General features: G+C 38.5%; 1 protein-coding gene across 3 annotated transcripts in view; it reads left to right on the plus strand.

Moving 5' to 3' along the window:
- The window catches only part of CACNA1E (calcium voltage-gated channel subunit alpha1 E), a 616,215-nt gene that overhangs the window by 195,046 nt on the left and 405,137 nt on the right, over positions 1-16,032 (plus strand). For 2 of the 3 annotated variants that reach the window (XM_074308524.1, XM_074308525.1), the window contains exon 2: positions 15,581-15,846. In XM_074308524.1, coding sequence (XP_074164625.1) covers positions 15,581-15,846 — 266 coding nt within the window. Of the gene's footprint in view, positions 1-15,580; positions 15,848-16,032 lie in introns of all 3 variants that reach the window. The other variant, XM_074308523.1, reaches the window with a different exon arrangement.

Consider the following 16,032-nt stretch of genomic DNA (forward strand, 5'->3'; position numbering starts at 1 on the left):
ACTATCTTGCCCTGTGAACCTAACTTATTCCACTGATCAACTAGTCTACTTCTTAACCAATACCAAATGGTTTTGGTGACTGTTGCTTTATAATATAGTTCTAGATCAGGTACAGCTAGACCACCTTCATTTAATTTTTTTTTCATTACTTCCCTTGAAATTCTAGACCTTTTGTTGTTCCATATGAATTCTGTTGTTATTTTTTCTAGGTCATTAAAATAGTTTCTTGGGAGTCTGATTGGTATAGCACTAAATAAATAGATTAGTTTAGGGAGTATTGTCATCTTAATTATATTCGCTCGGCCTATCCAAGAGTACTCAATGTCTTTCCAATTATTTAAATCTGACTTTATTTTTGTGGCAAGTGTTTCATAATTTTGCTCATATAATTCCTGACTTTCCTTTGGTAGATATATTCCTAAATATTTTATACTATCAACAGTTATTTTGAATGGAATTTCTCTTTGTATCTCTTGCTCTTGGATTGTGGTGGTAATGTGTAAAAATGCTGAAGATTTATGTGGATTTATTTTGTATCCTGCAACTTTGCTAAAGTTCTGAATTATTTCTAATAGCTTTTTAGCAGAGTCTTTGGGGTTCTCTAAGTATACCATCATGTCATCTGCAAAGAGTGATAGTTTGATTTCCTCATTTCCTACTCGAATTCCTTGAATCTCTTTCTCTGCTCTTATTGCAGAGGCTAGCGTTTCTAGTACTATACTGAATAGTAATGGTGATAGTGGGCAACCTTGTTTCACTCCTGATCTTACAGGGAAAGGTTCCAGTTTATCGCCATTACATATGATGCTTACTGACAGTTTTAAATATATGCTCTTTATTATTTTAAGGAATAGTCCATTTATTCCTATACTCTCAAGCGTTTTTAGTAGGAATGGATGTTGGATTTTATCAAATGATTTTTCTGCATCTATTGAGATGATCATATGGTTTTTATTAATTTGATTATTAATATGGTCAATTATACTAATAGTTTTCCTAATATTAAACCAGCCCTGCATTCCTGGTATAAGTCCTACTTGATCATAGTGTATTATCCTGGGGATGATTTTCTGAAGTCTTTTTGCTAATATCTTATTTAAGATTTTAGCATCAATATTCATTAAGGAGATTGATCTATAGTTTTCTTTCTCAGTTTTCAGCCTACCTGGTTTAGGTATCAGTACCATGTCTGTGTCATAAAAGGAATTTGGTAGGACTCCTTCAATCCCTATTTTTTCAAATAGTTTATATAGCATTGGAGTTAGTTGTTCTTTAAATGTTTGGTAGAATTCACATATAAATCCATCTGGTCCTGGGGATTTTTTCTTAGGGAGTTGGTTAATAGCTTGTTCTATTTCTTTTTTTTCTGAAATGGGACTAGTTAGACTACTTACTTCTTCCTCTGTTAATCTGGGCAAGCTATATTTTTGAAGGCACATACAAGTCCCTTTCCCCTCTTTAGTATTTCTTTGGGATGTAAGCCCAGTAGTAGCACTTCTTCCATTTCATTTAAGTTATCGAATTTATTGGCATAAAGTTGAGCAAAGTAGCTCCTAACTATTGTTCTAATTTCCTCTTCATTAGTGGTGAGTTCTCCCTTTTCATTTTCAAGACTAACAATTTGCTTTTTCTCTTTCCTTTTTTAAATCAGATTTACTAAGGGTTTGTCTATTTTGTTGGTTTTTTCATAGAACCAACTCTTAATTTTATTAATTAATTCAATAGTTTTTTTACTTTCAATTTTATTAATCTCATCTTTTATTTTTAGAATTTCAAGTTTCGTGTTTGTCTGGGGGTTTCTAATTTGTTCCTTTTCTAGCAATTTTAGTTGTAAGCCCAATTCGTTGACCCTCTCTTTCTCTATTTTATGCAAGTAGGCCTGTAGAGATATAAAACTTCCCCTTATTACTGCTTTGGCTGTATCCCACACATTTTGGTATGATGTCTCATTATTGTCATTTTCTTGGGTGAAGTTATTAATTATGTCTATGATTTGCTGTTTTACCCAATCATTCTTTAGTATAAGATTATTTCGTTTCCAAATTTTTTTTTGGTCTATTTCCCCTGGCTTTTTATAAAATGTAATTTTAATTGCATTGTGATCTGAAAAGGATGCATTTACTATTTCTGCCTTACTACATTTGATTTTGAGGTTTTTATGCCCTAGTATATGATCAATTTTTTATAGGTTCCATGAACTGCTGAGAAGAAAGTATAATCCTTTTTGTCTCCATTTAGCTTTCGCCAAAGATCTATCATATCAAACTTTTCTAGTATTCTATTTCCTCTTTGACTTCTTTCTTATTTATTCTGTGGTTTGATTTATCTAATTCTGAGAGTGCAAGGTTGAGATCTCCCACTATTATAGTTTTGCTGTCTATTTTTTCTTGCAGCTTTCTTAATTTCTCTTTTAAGAATTTAGATGCTGTACCACTTGGTGCGTATATGTTTAATATTGATATTGCTTCATTATTGATGCTACCCTTTAGCAGGATATAATGCCCTTCCTTACCTCTTTTAATTAGATCAATTTTTGTTTTTGCTTGATCTGAGATGAGGATGGCTACCCCTGCTTTTTTGGCTTTACCTGAAGCATAGTAGATTCTGTTCCACCCTTTTACTTTTAGTTTGAATGTATCACCCTGTTTCTTTTTTTAAATTAAATTAAATTTTTTATTTTTTTACTTTTCTTTTAATTAATTTTATAATTATAACTTTTTTGACACTATATATGCATGAGTAATTTTTTAAATAACATTATCCCTTGTATTCATTTTTCCAGATTTTCCCCTTCCTCCCTCTACTCCCTCCCCTGGATGACAGGCAATCCCATACATATTACATGTGTTACAATATAACCTACTTACCATATATGTGTGTAAATCCAATTTTCTTGTTGCACGTTAAGTATTGAATTCCGAAGGTATAAGTAACCTGGGTAGATAGACAGTAGTGCTATTTACATTCAATTCCCAGTGTTTCTTCTCTGGGTGTAGTTGTTTCTGTCCATCAATGATCAGCTGGAAGTGAGTTGGATCTTCTTTATGTTGAAGATATCTTCTTCCATCAGAATACATCTTCATACAATATTGTTGTTGAAGTGTGATCTTCTGGTTCTGCTCATTTCACTCAGCATCATTTCATGCAAGTCTCTCCAAACCTTTTTGAATTCATCCTGCTGGTCATTTCTTATAGAGCAATAATATTCCATAACCTTCATATACCGTAATTTACCCAACCATTATCCAATTGATGGACATCCAGTCATTTTCCAGTTTCTAGCCACTACAAAAAGAGCTGCTACAAACATTTTGGCACATACAAGTCCCTTTCCCCTCTTTAGTATTTCTTTGGGATGTAAGCCCAGTAGTAGCACTGCTGGATCAAAGGGTATGCACAGTTTGATAACTTTTTGGGCATAGTTCCAAATTGCTCTCCAGAATGGCTGGATTCTTTCACAACTCCACCAACAATGTATTAGTGTCTCAGTTTTCCCACATCCCCTCCAACATTCATCATTATTTGTTCCTTTCATCTTAGCCAATCTGACGGGTGTGTAGTGATATCTAAGAGTTGTCTTAATTTGCATTTCTCTGATCAGTAGTGATTTGGAACACTCTTTCATATGAGTGGATATAGTTTCAATTTCATTATCTGAGAATTGTCTGTTCATATCCTTTGACCATTTATCAAGTGGAGAATGATTTGATTTCTTATAAATTAGGATCAATTCTCTATATATTTTGGAAATGAGACCTTTATCAGAACCTTTAATTGTAAAAATATTTTCCCAATTTGTTACTTCCCTTCTAATCTTGTTTGCATTAGTATTGTTTGTACAGAAACTTTTTAGTTTGATGTAATCAAAATCTTCTATTTTGTGATCAATAATGATCTCTAGTTCTTTTCTAGTCATAAATTCCTTCCTCCTCCACAGGTCTGAGAGGTAGACTATCCTCTGTTCCTCTAATCTATTTATGATCTCATTCTTTATGCCCAAATCATGGACCCATATTGATCTTACCTTGGTATATGGTGTTAAATGTGGATCCATATTTAATTTCTGGCATACTAATTTCCAGTTTTCCCAACAGTTTTTTTCAAATAACGAATTTTTATCCCTAATGTTGGTATCTTTGGGTTTATCAAACACTAGATTGCTATAGTTGCACCCTTTTTTGTACTTTGTACCTAATCTGTTCCACTGATCTACCGGTCTATTTCTTAACCAATACCAAATGGTTTTGGTGACTGCTGCTATATAATATAGCTTTAGATCAGGTATACCTAGACCACCTTCATCTGACTTTTTTTTTTATTAATTCCCTTGAAATTCTCAACCTTTTATTCTTCCATATGAACCTTGTTGTTATTTTTTCTAGGTCACTAAAATAGTTTCTTGGGAGTCTGATTGGTATAGCACTAAATAAATAGATTAGTTTGGGGAGGATTGTCATCTTTATTATATTCACTCGGTCTATCCACAAGCACTGGATGTCTTTCCAATTGTTTAAATCTGACTTTATTTTTGTGGCAAGTGCCTTGTAATTTTATTCATATAATTCCTGACTTTTCTTTCTTTGGTAGATGGATTCCCAAATATTTTATGCTCTCCACATTTGTTTGGAATGGAATTTCTCTTTGTATCTTTTGCTGTTGCAATTTATTGGTGATGTATAAAAATGCTGAGGATTTGTGTGGATTTATTTTGTACCCAGCAACTTTGCTAAAGTTGTGAATTATTTCTAATAACTTTTTATTAGAATCTCTGGGGTTTTCTAAGTATACTATCATATCATCTGCAAAGAGTGACAGTTTGATTTCCTCATTACCTACTCTTATTCCTTTAATCTCTTTCTCGACTCTTATTGCCGAGGCTAGCATTTCTAATGCAATATTGAGTAGTAACAGTGATAATGGACAACCTTGTTTCACTCCTGATCTTACTGGGAAAGGTTCCAGTTTATTTCCATTACATATTATGCTTACTGACAGTCTTAAATATATGCTCCTGACTATTCTAAGGAATAGTCCATTTAAGGAATTCACTTTCAAAGACAGAATCCTCTCCTAAATAATGGTTTTGATGGGGGTTGAGCTTCCTTTAAGATTTCCTTTCTGATTTCCCAACCCCCATAGCTGACCTTTGATTCACAAATCCTGGTCAAAAAGCACCCTTTTGAATATCCAGGCCCAGCCCCCACCGGATCTGAGCTGGTTTGGGTTTTCTCAGCCCCCACTATCTGCTCAGGTTTTCCCAACCCCCCACAAACAGTTTCTTCCTTATCTGAAAAGCCCGCCAGGAACTTGGGCCACCCCCACAAGCCCCTTTTAGGTATAAAAGAGCCTGGATCTCTGTCTTTGCAGGAGCCCTTCCCCCCAAACATGGTATCCTTCTGGCCATGTAAGGGTTCCTGCCCACCCAGTGACCACCTTCCGCCTTGGCATCTTTCTACCTTCAACTTTACTTCCAAATTTCTACAATAAACCTTTTTTTATCAACCTAGGTTTTCAGGCCTGTAAATTCATTTACAGGGGACACTGCGCCATCACGATCTTTGTGCCATCACGGTCTTTGTGCCAACCAAAATGGGATTCCCCCTTTTCTATCTCTCATCAGTTTGTGTGTATCTCTCTGTATCTCCGTCTCTCTGCGTTTCTGTCTCTATTCAGCTATCACTGAAATAGTTTCTTTAGTTTTCTTTTTTCAGAACAGAACCTTAGAAAAAAGGTGCCAACTTTTCCCTGGGGTTATTCATTACTTTGTAAAAATCCATATTTTCACACTTGTCAGTAGTGCCTTTGTCAAGAAAGAAACAAATTCTAATGTTTTATGATGGACAGAGACCAACTCTGGCTTTTTGTTGTTATTGTTGTTTGTCTTATTGATGTCTTTTTTTTTTAATATTGCATCTATTTCCAAATATACTCCTTTCCTTTCCTCTGCACAGTTAACTTTATCTTGTAACAAAGTTTTAAAAAACCAGTCAATAAAAACAATTGATACACATACTTTTTCCAATAACATGCCCAATATTTCTTATCCATAGTGCATATCTCTCACATTTTCAACAGAAAGAGAGAAGTTCATTTTCTCATTTCTTCTCCAGGTTCAAAGTTTGACCATAGCTTCTTGAAGTCTGTAGAATGCAAATTCTGGTAAACTGGAAAGGGTTGGAGACCAGATCAGGTTATAAAGGTTAATGTGGCTCAATTCTGAAAGTCTGACCAGAAGCTGACTAAAGTTTAGACCACAAAAGCTCAGCCTACCACGCACCACTTTGTGTAAAAGTCTATGTCTAGGAAAAACACAAAGAGGTAAATAGAAATATATAAGAAAGCAAATTAGAACAGTGTAAGGAATCCTAGTGAGTCTCAATCATGTCTTTTGTCTAATTTTTTGCTGCAAACATGAGAATGTGCTCACAGTTATCTGATGGAATGCCAGGAAGAATAAAAAGGGAAGACTACCCTCCCGATGCATTGATTAGTAAGTTTCCTTTATTGCTGACTTATGTTTACCTTGGAAACCTGGCCAGTTTCCTGAGCAAATGCAGTCATCCTAAAAGGATGAACAAATATTCTCCTTGATGGATCTCTTGAGGTGGAGCACCCTGCACCTGGAAGGCTGCTTCATCTCAAGAGTCACATGTCAAATGAAAATTCTTAGCATAGTGCCTTCTTTGTTCTCAGCCTATAAAAGCCCCTTAATGGAAAGGGACTTTGGGAATCTCACCATTGAAGAGATGCCTTGGTTGGATTTTTTCCCCTACTCAGAGATTCTGAATAGCTGTGACTAGGGATTCTCCTAGCCAAGAAATTCAGATGTTGGTATTTGCTTGAGTAGTGATGATGCATGTTGTCTGTTATTTTGTTTGTTTGTTATATTGTTTTTATTATTATGATGGCCACTGTGAATTACTTGTATGCTCTAAGTTTCCTATTCCCTTATGTTTTGTTTGAATTAAGGTTCTGAGAAGTCATAAACTTGTATTCATCCCTTTTAAGTCTGTGTCTATTGAATGCAAATTCTGAACTTATTATCTTATAACACAATTGGAGGAGCTCTTGGGGGTAAGAAGTAGGAATATAGCAAAGGAGTTGGATGTATATTCAGTTCCATGACCTTGTAGAGCTTAGAGACCTTAGAGACAGATTTCTAAAGGAGGAAATGAAGCCAAATGATGTTCTGACCTTACCACAGGTCTTTTTTAAGTTATGGTTGCTCAATCAGTTGACAAGCATTTATTAGACACCTACTATGTACTGGGTACCTGTGCTAATCATAGTGCAACTTCATTGTGATTGGTATGGGAAGGAAGTAATACTTAAGTTACTCAGTTCTTTTATGTGATTTTTGTCAAGTAAGAATATTTCTTATTTTTCCTATTCTTTTTTATTAATTAATTATAAATTATATATAAATATAGAACAGTTATAAATTAATTAAGATTAATTTTAATTTCTTAATATTTCAGTTTCCTTATCATAACATGGAGAAGTTATGCTAAATGATCTCCAATTTCCCTTCTTTCTTTAAATTTCATGTTCTTTGTCCTATAGTTCAGGAAAAACCCTGCTATACTTGAAAACTGCTTCTCTTCCACCTCTGCTCTCTAACCATGTATAGACATGTATATATATAGCACTCTTCTCAGAAACCATTCAGGGGGGGATGAGATAGGTAAGATGTTGTAATATTCTATCATGTCCATTCTATGTCTTGGTGCAGCTTTAGCCCATTTTTAGGTGCTCTGAGGAGGCTATTACCTTGGTGATATGTAGGGTGGGAAGAAATATAAGTGCTTCAACAACCAGTGGTTTACTGGAAAGGGCAGGGTAATATGATCTTGTATGAATAGGAATGGGAACTTTTTGAAGCAAGGTGCTATGTCCACTGGCTACTAGCCCGATGTTTTTTATAGAGATGTAACAAATTACCAGTAGATGGTGCTCTGATAACAGAGAAGCCATAAATCTAATATTTCTCTCTCTCTCTCTCTCTCTCTCTCTCTCTCTCTCTCTCTCTCTCTCTCTCTCTCTCTCTCTCTCTCTCTCTCTCTCTCTCTCTCTCTCTCTCTCTCTTTTTCTTTCCTCAAAGGAAAAAACCCCCAGCAAAAATACCTCAAACCAGAAAAACTTTTTATTTTTCATAGAATATGTGAACTAGAAGGGCCTTTAAGCAACCATCTCACCCAACTCTCTCATTTTGCTGAATTGAGAAGAATAGGAATTTCAAATTGGGAACTGAGCCAGGAAGTTGCAAGAGTTTACTGCTTCCAATATTTTCCCCTTCCCTTTGTTAATGATTGATATGGAAATATCAGACACAATTATTAAGGTACCCCACAGACACCTTCCTGCAGGCACCCTCCTTCCAACCAGTTCAGTTTTTGTTTTTGAAGAGGATATCTATTGGCAACTTCCCCTTAAATTTTCCTGAGGGCCACTGAATCCATTAGCTGTGATATAGTACAAAAATCACCTCATTCTCTTCCCCAACCCTAAGGTATTTTATTTGTAAGTACCAATCCAACACAGACCTTTCCTCATCTAAACTTTAGCCAACTGGCCTGGCATTCATCTTCTGTAGAGAATCTTGTATTTCTACTTGTGTGTTCACTCATGCTTTATCTTCCTGCTTTCCTTTACAGGGAAGTTTTTGATTCTACTTTGTTTATGTTGTCTCAGAACTTTGAGACCTTAGAAGATGTCATTTGATTATGATGATAGTTCCAGTCACATAGCATTTCCATAGGATTGTAGAGTATACTTTTTGGCAACTTTCCCTCCTCTAATTAATATTTTATTTTCCCCTACTTATGTGAAAAGAAAAAAAATGACATTAATTTTAAAAAAAATTGAGTTCTAATTTTTTTCTTTTCCTCCCTCATTCTTCCTCTAGATAGTAGGCAATTTGATATAGTTTATACATATTTAATCATGAAAAACATTACAATATTAATCATGTTGTTAAAGAAGACACAGACACAAAGGAGGAAAAACATGAAAAAATACTGACAGTGAAAAAGAGAGTGCTTCATTCAAATTTCCTCATTTCTTTCTCTGGAGGTGGATGGTGTTTTTCATCATAGTCCTTTGGAATAGGACTTGGAATAGTATTGGATCATTATATTGCTGAGAATATGGAAGTCATTCACAGCTGATCATCATATTATTGCTGTTACTATATATAATGTTTTCTCATGTTTCTTCTTACTTCATTTTACATGGGGTTCATGTGAACTAGGTTTTTCTGAAATTCACCTGCTCATCATTTCTACTAGTATAGTAATATTCCATTATAATAATATACCATGAATTATTCATTCCCCAGCTGATGATCATCCCCTCAATTTCCAATTCCTTGTCACCGTAAGAATTGTTATAAATACTTTTTGTATATACAGGTCTTTCTCCCCCATTTTGAGATTTCTTTGGGATATAGATCTATTAGTACTATTGTTGGATTGAAAGGTATGCACAGTAAGATAACGTTTTAGGTATAATTTCTGACAATTTCCAAGTCCAAATTGTATTATTGTTGACTTGAATTGTTATCTTAAAGGGCAGCTTGGTCTCAGGGCAAGTCCACTGAACTAGGAGTCAAAAGACATGGGTCTTAGTAGTCATATAACTTAGTTCAGCTCCCACCCCAGGCTATATTACCCTGGCCAAGTCACTTACCTTCTCTTCTTCCTCTAAATAATTTTTGAGATAATTGGGGTTGTGTGTTTTGCCCAGGATCACACAGATAAGAAATGTTAAATGTATTAGCAGAATTTGGACTCAGGTCCTTCTGACTTCAGGGCTGGTGCTCTATCCTTTGTGCCATCTAGTTCCCCAAGTTGCTTATTTCTGTTAAGTAAAGATTATATTAGAACTGGTATGAAAGACCTTTTGTGAGGATCCCATGAGAAATTGTTTGTGACGGAAATTTGAAAATTGTGTATCTTAAGCATCTTCCTTCTATGATGCCTTCTTATGAGTAAGAGGTGACCATACCATACTAGCAGATCTCAGGGCCTATTAAGCTAGAAAGATTTTGAGCACAGATTCTAGTGACAAAATTTCCTTTATGCACACGTGCTTGCACACACACACACACACACACACACACTGATACACTCATGTACACTTATCTATGTATGCTGGTAGATTTTAAGAGGCCCATGAACTTGGATGGGAAAGCATTACATGTTTATTTTTATTACTCTCTAAAATTGAGCATTTTTTGCATTATTTAAAAATGTGTCCAAGACTGCCAAAGGAGTTTAGAGTCTAAACACACAAAAGATTAGGAACTATTTCATTAAACAATAACCTATCACAGGGATTATTTGGTATGGAAAGAAAGAATACCCAGGACAATTAAATCTTGAATTCATACATTATTGATAATATATTTCCAGATGGGGGGTATAGGGTGTGGAATATTCAGAGTAACCAGAAATTTATTCTGGAGTGAAAAGTGATCTATATTCACTTTGGAGACTGTGAAGGCAGATGCCAGTCCATAGGGTGCTGGACCTAGAGTCAGGAAGATCTGAGTTAAATTCTATTATCAGATGCTTTCTAGTTTTGTGACCAGGACAAGACATAATCTTAGTTTGCCTCAGTTTCCTTATCTATAAAATGAGGAGTATAATGACACTTACCTCCTAAGGTTGTTGTAGGGATAAAATAAGATCAAATTGTAAAATGCTTTGCAATCTTTAAAGCATTGTATAAATGCTAGCCAACAGTATCATAATGATTATGTCTGATATGGCTGCAGAATTTAAGGAGTGGTAATAACATTGGAGGAGGTGGGAAGGGATATGAGAGTCACCGATTGCATTTGAAGCAGAGCTTTCCTTTAGCCCCAATTCCTTCTTAACACCAAGCTAGAGAACTTCACAGTGAATTGCTTGCCTAGTTCCTTTCTACATCTGAACTTCAGCCAGCTGGGGTTGTCATATACTCGAGGAAGAAGCCTGTGTCTCCTCCCCCCACCAGACGCACCCACGCCTCCTTCCTTCTTTGCAAGGTTGTCCTTATCCAACTTGTTTATATACCAGTTTATCCCAGATTGACCCTTAACTTATAAAATGTTGACTTGTGTCTTTCAGAGATTCTATTCCCAGTCCCTCCCATGGTTGCAAAGAAGCTCTTATCCCATTGAGCTCCCAAATCTCACTGGGTCCTCTCCATCAAGACTCCCTAACCCAATAAAAACAATTCATTTCTCTAAATTGATTAAGGTTGAAGAATCACATCAAGCTCTAGTTGGAGGTCCCCAGACAGGAAATAGAATGTAAAAACGATGCCTCTTTACTCAAGATAGCTTTCCCTCTCATGGGTACTATAGAAATGTCAGATTATTACTTATACTCTTTGTGTTAAGGAGGGAAGAGAGGGCCTTAAGCTTGCATTCATGCTCTGGGTAATATCACAAAAAGGTTGTAGGAAGTCTTTTTTTCTCCATGTAATCTTAAGAAGGTCAAGGTCTAAAAGTAAACTCTTCACACAGTAGGCACTTAATATTTGACTGAGGTAGGGTTTGTGGTACAATAGAAGCGATTTGATTTGGAATCCAGAAGACTTGTACTACCCCTTTTAAACCTGTGTGATCTTGAGCAAGAGATTTAATATCATCTTGTCTCCGTTTCCTCATTTGTTAAGCGACTAAATAGATTTCAGCTCTAAATTTCAGCTCTAAATTTATGATTCTATATGACTTAGCTAACAAATGTTTGGTTGATTGATAGATTTGGAATTATTTAGGGAGAAAAAGAGAAAAAATATATATGAAAAGAAAGTTGAATAATTTGAAAATTTAATAGAGAATGATCAGATGCTTTTCTAATGAGGAAGGGACATAAGATCAATTGCAAAGTGGTAGCATATGGGATTTGGGATAGATATAGGGAAACATTTCCTGAGAGTTAGAATTGCTGAACATTCTAGCCAGAGATTTGTCAGAATTCACTGTGTCGGGCATATTTAAGAAGATAATTTATTTCCTGTCTGGAGTATATCTCTGTTGGAGCACAAGGGAAATTTCTAAAGAGCTTCTCAAAAACCTTCGAAATCTATGATCCTCATGAAGTTAGAGATGAAAGTGACCACTGAGTTTATCTAGTCCAATTCTACTCCCCTCATTTTACATTTGAAGAAAGTGACTTGACCAGGGACACACAGATTCCTGTGTTGCTGAATTAGAATTTGAACCGGGATCCTCTGATTTCAATTCTGTCAAATTCTACTAGGAAAGCTATAGAAGTCATTTGTTATTAGTAATTAGGCACACCATAGTGGTGACCTAGCAAGAACCAGGTTTGCTGCTGCCTTGGTAAAAAGAAAGAAGAACCTCCCTTTGTAAAGCAGGAAGGGACAGAGAGGGTAAAAGGAAAGCACTGATTGCAGCAGTCTCTGTTCAGCAACCTGGTCTTAAGTGAACTTCATTTAATCATGAGGTCAATAATTTTCTGTCTAAGATATGGGAATATTAAACTCATGCCTGCACATTTCTAAGCCTTCTTCTGCAGTATATACACATGTGTACATGATGAAACAATACAGTGCATACAAGTGTATACTTACATAATGCATATGTACTCATACACATATGCATGTACTCAAGTATATATGTATTCATATATATATATACACACACTCATATACATGTGTACTTGTCACTCATGTATATGTACTCTCACCATAAATGTATGCACACACATATGTACTCATGTTATAGAGACATACATGTATATTACATGGACATGCAAACATATACATTAATATTATAATACACATATAAACACATACACATTATTCCATGGAAGATAGCTAATCTGTTCCCACACTCATTTCCCATTATTTCTTCATATACACATTCCCTCACACTGTTTATACATATCATACACAGACACAATTTCAAAGGCACACGTGGGATATCTCATGTTCCTTCACTCATGGCCTTTCTGGCCTTTTTTCCCTTTAGGATTTAAAGCCAGTATCATAGCTGTATTTCAGCCCAACACCCTCATAGGACAGCCCTCCTGCTCTATATGCTCTAGTCTTTTGGTAATTTAGAAAAGGAAATGGCAACCTGGGACAAAGCTGGAAGAAGCAGAGATGAAAAGTCTTCGTAAATTGGAGAGCAGATGGAAGAGGGCTAGTGTGTGCTGACATCTGTCCACAGGAGAGGTGACATCAGAGAGCTCCAAGGAGCTACAGAGAAGGGCCTAGGCATCCCTAGGGCTAGGTTTTAGCATTCCTCTCTTGTTGCCCTGCCTTACTCTTGATTTTATCAGGGCCTGCCAAGTGCCTAGGCTCTTTCTGGGGGCTTTCTCCAGAGCCCTGGTACTGCCCCAGGGAATGTTATGAGTGAGTAAAGAAGTGCAAATTGGGGTATCTTCCATTTGGGTGGGAACTGGGCCTGAGATAACAACCATTCTCAAGTGTGGATGGGAAGATATCTCCTTTTTTCTATCTTATCTCTGCCACCTGGCTACCTGTTTGTTCTATTTTATTTCTCCCTTCAAAGGGGCAGGGGATCATTGAAAAAGGCAGCAGAGATGACTCGGGGAAGACTGAAGGATATAGGGCAGGAAACACTCTTCAAGAGGTAAAAATATAAAAATGATCAGTTTTTCCAGAGACCATTATCAAGTGCCCAGGTAACCTCAGAGTAAAGGAGGTTCAGAAGTCAAGATCTCTTTAGGGCTATGGAATAGATGGTCAGAGGGATATTACCCTCCCCTCCCCCCCAAGGGGACTGGTCTATAGCTTGGAGGTTGTCCCCGAAAGTCCCGAGGCAGAAGTTTCCATGAGAAGATGTCTCAATTATCCGAGAGGTTAGGGTCCCCATCTGATTTCTCCTCAAGAGAACACCTCACTGGTAGACTTCCGTTTAGGGAGACCCTTCCATGGAGAAATCTAGCCATTGAGGGGAGGAGATGCTCTGGAGTTTCCGCAAAGAGATGAAAGAGGGAGGTCTGGAACGCGAACCCAGGGCTGGGGGAGGGAAGAATGGAGAAGCAGGGGGCGATATGTGCACAGCTCCCTGCTCCCGTGGTTCCCCCAGAACTTGGCTCCGAGCCTCCGCGCTAGCTCGTTGAAATCATTTGGGAGGAGGAGAAGCGCGTGCATGTGCGCCCCCAGCCCCGGCCGGTGGCAGACCGAGCTCACTGTCGCCAGCTGCGGGGTCTCTTCCTTGGAATCATCCTTTGGGGAGATTCTAGCCTAGGAAGGACTAGGAAGGCTGCATGCTGCCGTTTTGCTTTAAAGAAAAAAAAAAAAAAAAAAGCAGCTCCCCCTTACACTCCCCCCCCCCCAACCCGCACTACATTATTGCCCGAGATTCTTCCTGATTATACTCCGCCCACTCCTCTCCACGTCCTCCTACCCCCATCCTCATTCTCTCCAGGTCTGCTTGTGAGTGGTGAGCTGCTGAGCTCCCCCCCACCCTACTTCTTGCTCTTCCCCTCTCCTGTCTCTCCCCCTCCCCTCGCTCTCCCAAGCTCCTTACACCCTCTCCTCTCCCCTTTCCTGTCTCCTCCTCCTCTCCCTGGAGAGAGGATGTTTAGGTTGCAGGGGAAGATAGAGTCGTTCGGGAGGAAGTTCAGTCCTTGGACCCCTCCCGCGTCGGGCTGAGGCCAGCCTGAACGCAGCAACCTGTTTCCTCACCGGAGCCCTCGCCCCCGGAGGAGGTGCAGACGAGCGTTTGGGCTGCCTGCTGATCGGTGGCATTGAGCTGGGCGCCGGCCACGACTTAGGGACTACCTTTGCTTTCTCCAGGCTTAACTTTTAAGGCAGGCGGATCATCGGGAAGTGATTCCCCCCCTGTGGGAACAGCTCCTTTTTTTTTTTTTTTTTTTTTTTGCCGGGGGTGGGGGGAAGGTTGTGGTGATAGCAAGAAAGGACCTTGATTTATGCATTTCTCTTCTCCCTCTCATCCCTCCACTGATTTGCGTCTGTACTGGCAGATTTAAAGACCCAACATTGTCCCTGTGGAATCTAGGGTTGGTCCCTTAAACTGCCTTTCAGGGACAAAGCTTGGAAAAGATTCACCGTTCCCAGTTCAGCATCATTTTCAAAGTTTTTTGGTTTTTTTTTTTTTTTTTTAATTTTTAATTTTTCCTCCCCAACCAATCAATCACCAAACTGTTACCTACGGACTGGAGCCAGTGACAGCCTGTCTCTGGAAACTGGGGTTTGTGTGTGTGTCTCCAGAAGAGCGATGTTTGAAGGGCAAAGCAGCCCACCCGCATCCCCCCCGGTCCCAAGCGCCAACATGTCCTGACTCTTTGGAGGAAAAGCCACTGCCTGTGGGATCTGAGCCCCTTTCCTTTTTTCCCTCCTTCCCTCCTCTTGCTGAGGGATGGAGCTTCACAGCAGTCGCCTTTAGACTGAACCGTCCAGAGCGGTGGTGCTGCCGCCAGCTGCTGCCTCTGGCTCTCAGCGACTGCTGTCGCTGCCTCTCCATTTCGGTGCCTCTGTTTCTCGCCGCCTCTGTCTGTCTCTGCTTGTCGCTAGGTGTGGGGCGTTCGGCTCGGATCACCTTTGTGTGTGTTTTGTTTGTTTAAACTTCCAGGATGGCTCGCTTTGGGGAGGCTGTGGTTGGCAGGCCGGGATCTGGAGATGGAGACTCCGAACAGAGCAGGAACCGGCAAGGAACACCAGTGCAGTCCGCGGGGGCAGCGGCCGCCTACAAGCAATCCAAAGCCCAGAGGGCCAGGACTATGGCTTTATACAACCCCATTCCGGTCAGGCAGAACTGTTTCACCGTCAACAGATCCCTGTTTATCTTCGGAGAAGATAACATTGTCAGGAAATATGCCAAGAAGCTCATCGATTGGCCATATCCTTTCTCCCGCACCCTACCCTTCCTTTCCCTCTTTTCTTTTCCCCTCGTGAGGAAAAAAAAAAAAAATCAAGCAAAAATCAAACACACCATTCATGGATGGGATTATTTTTTTTCCCATTCTGGTTCCAATTTGCACCTTTCCTAAAGTGCACCCTTCACTTCGCTGTGTTTAAGGAGCA

Source organism: Sminthopsis crassicaudata, chromosome 4 (assembly GCF_048593235.1).
Source record: "Sminthopsis crassicaudata isolate SCR6 chromosome 4, ASM4859323v1, whole genome shotgun sequence".
NCBI lineage: Eukaryota > Metazoa > Chordata > Mammalia > Dasyuromorphia > Dasyuridae > Sminthopsis > Sminthopsis crassicaudata.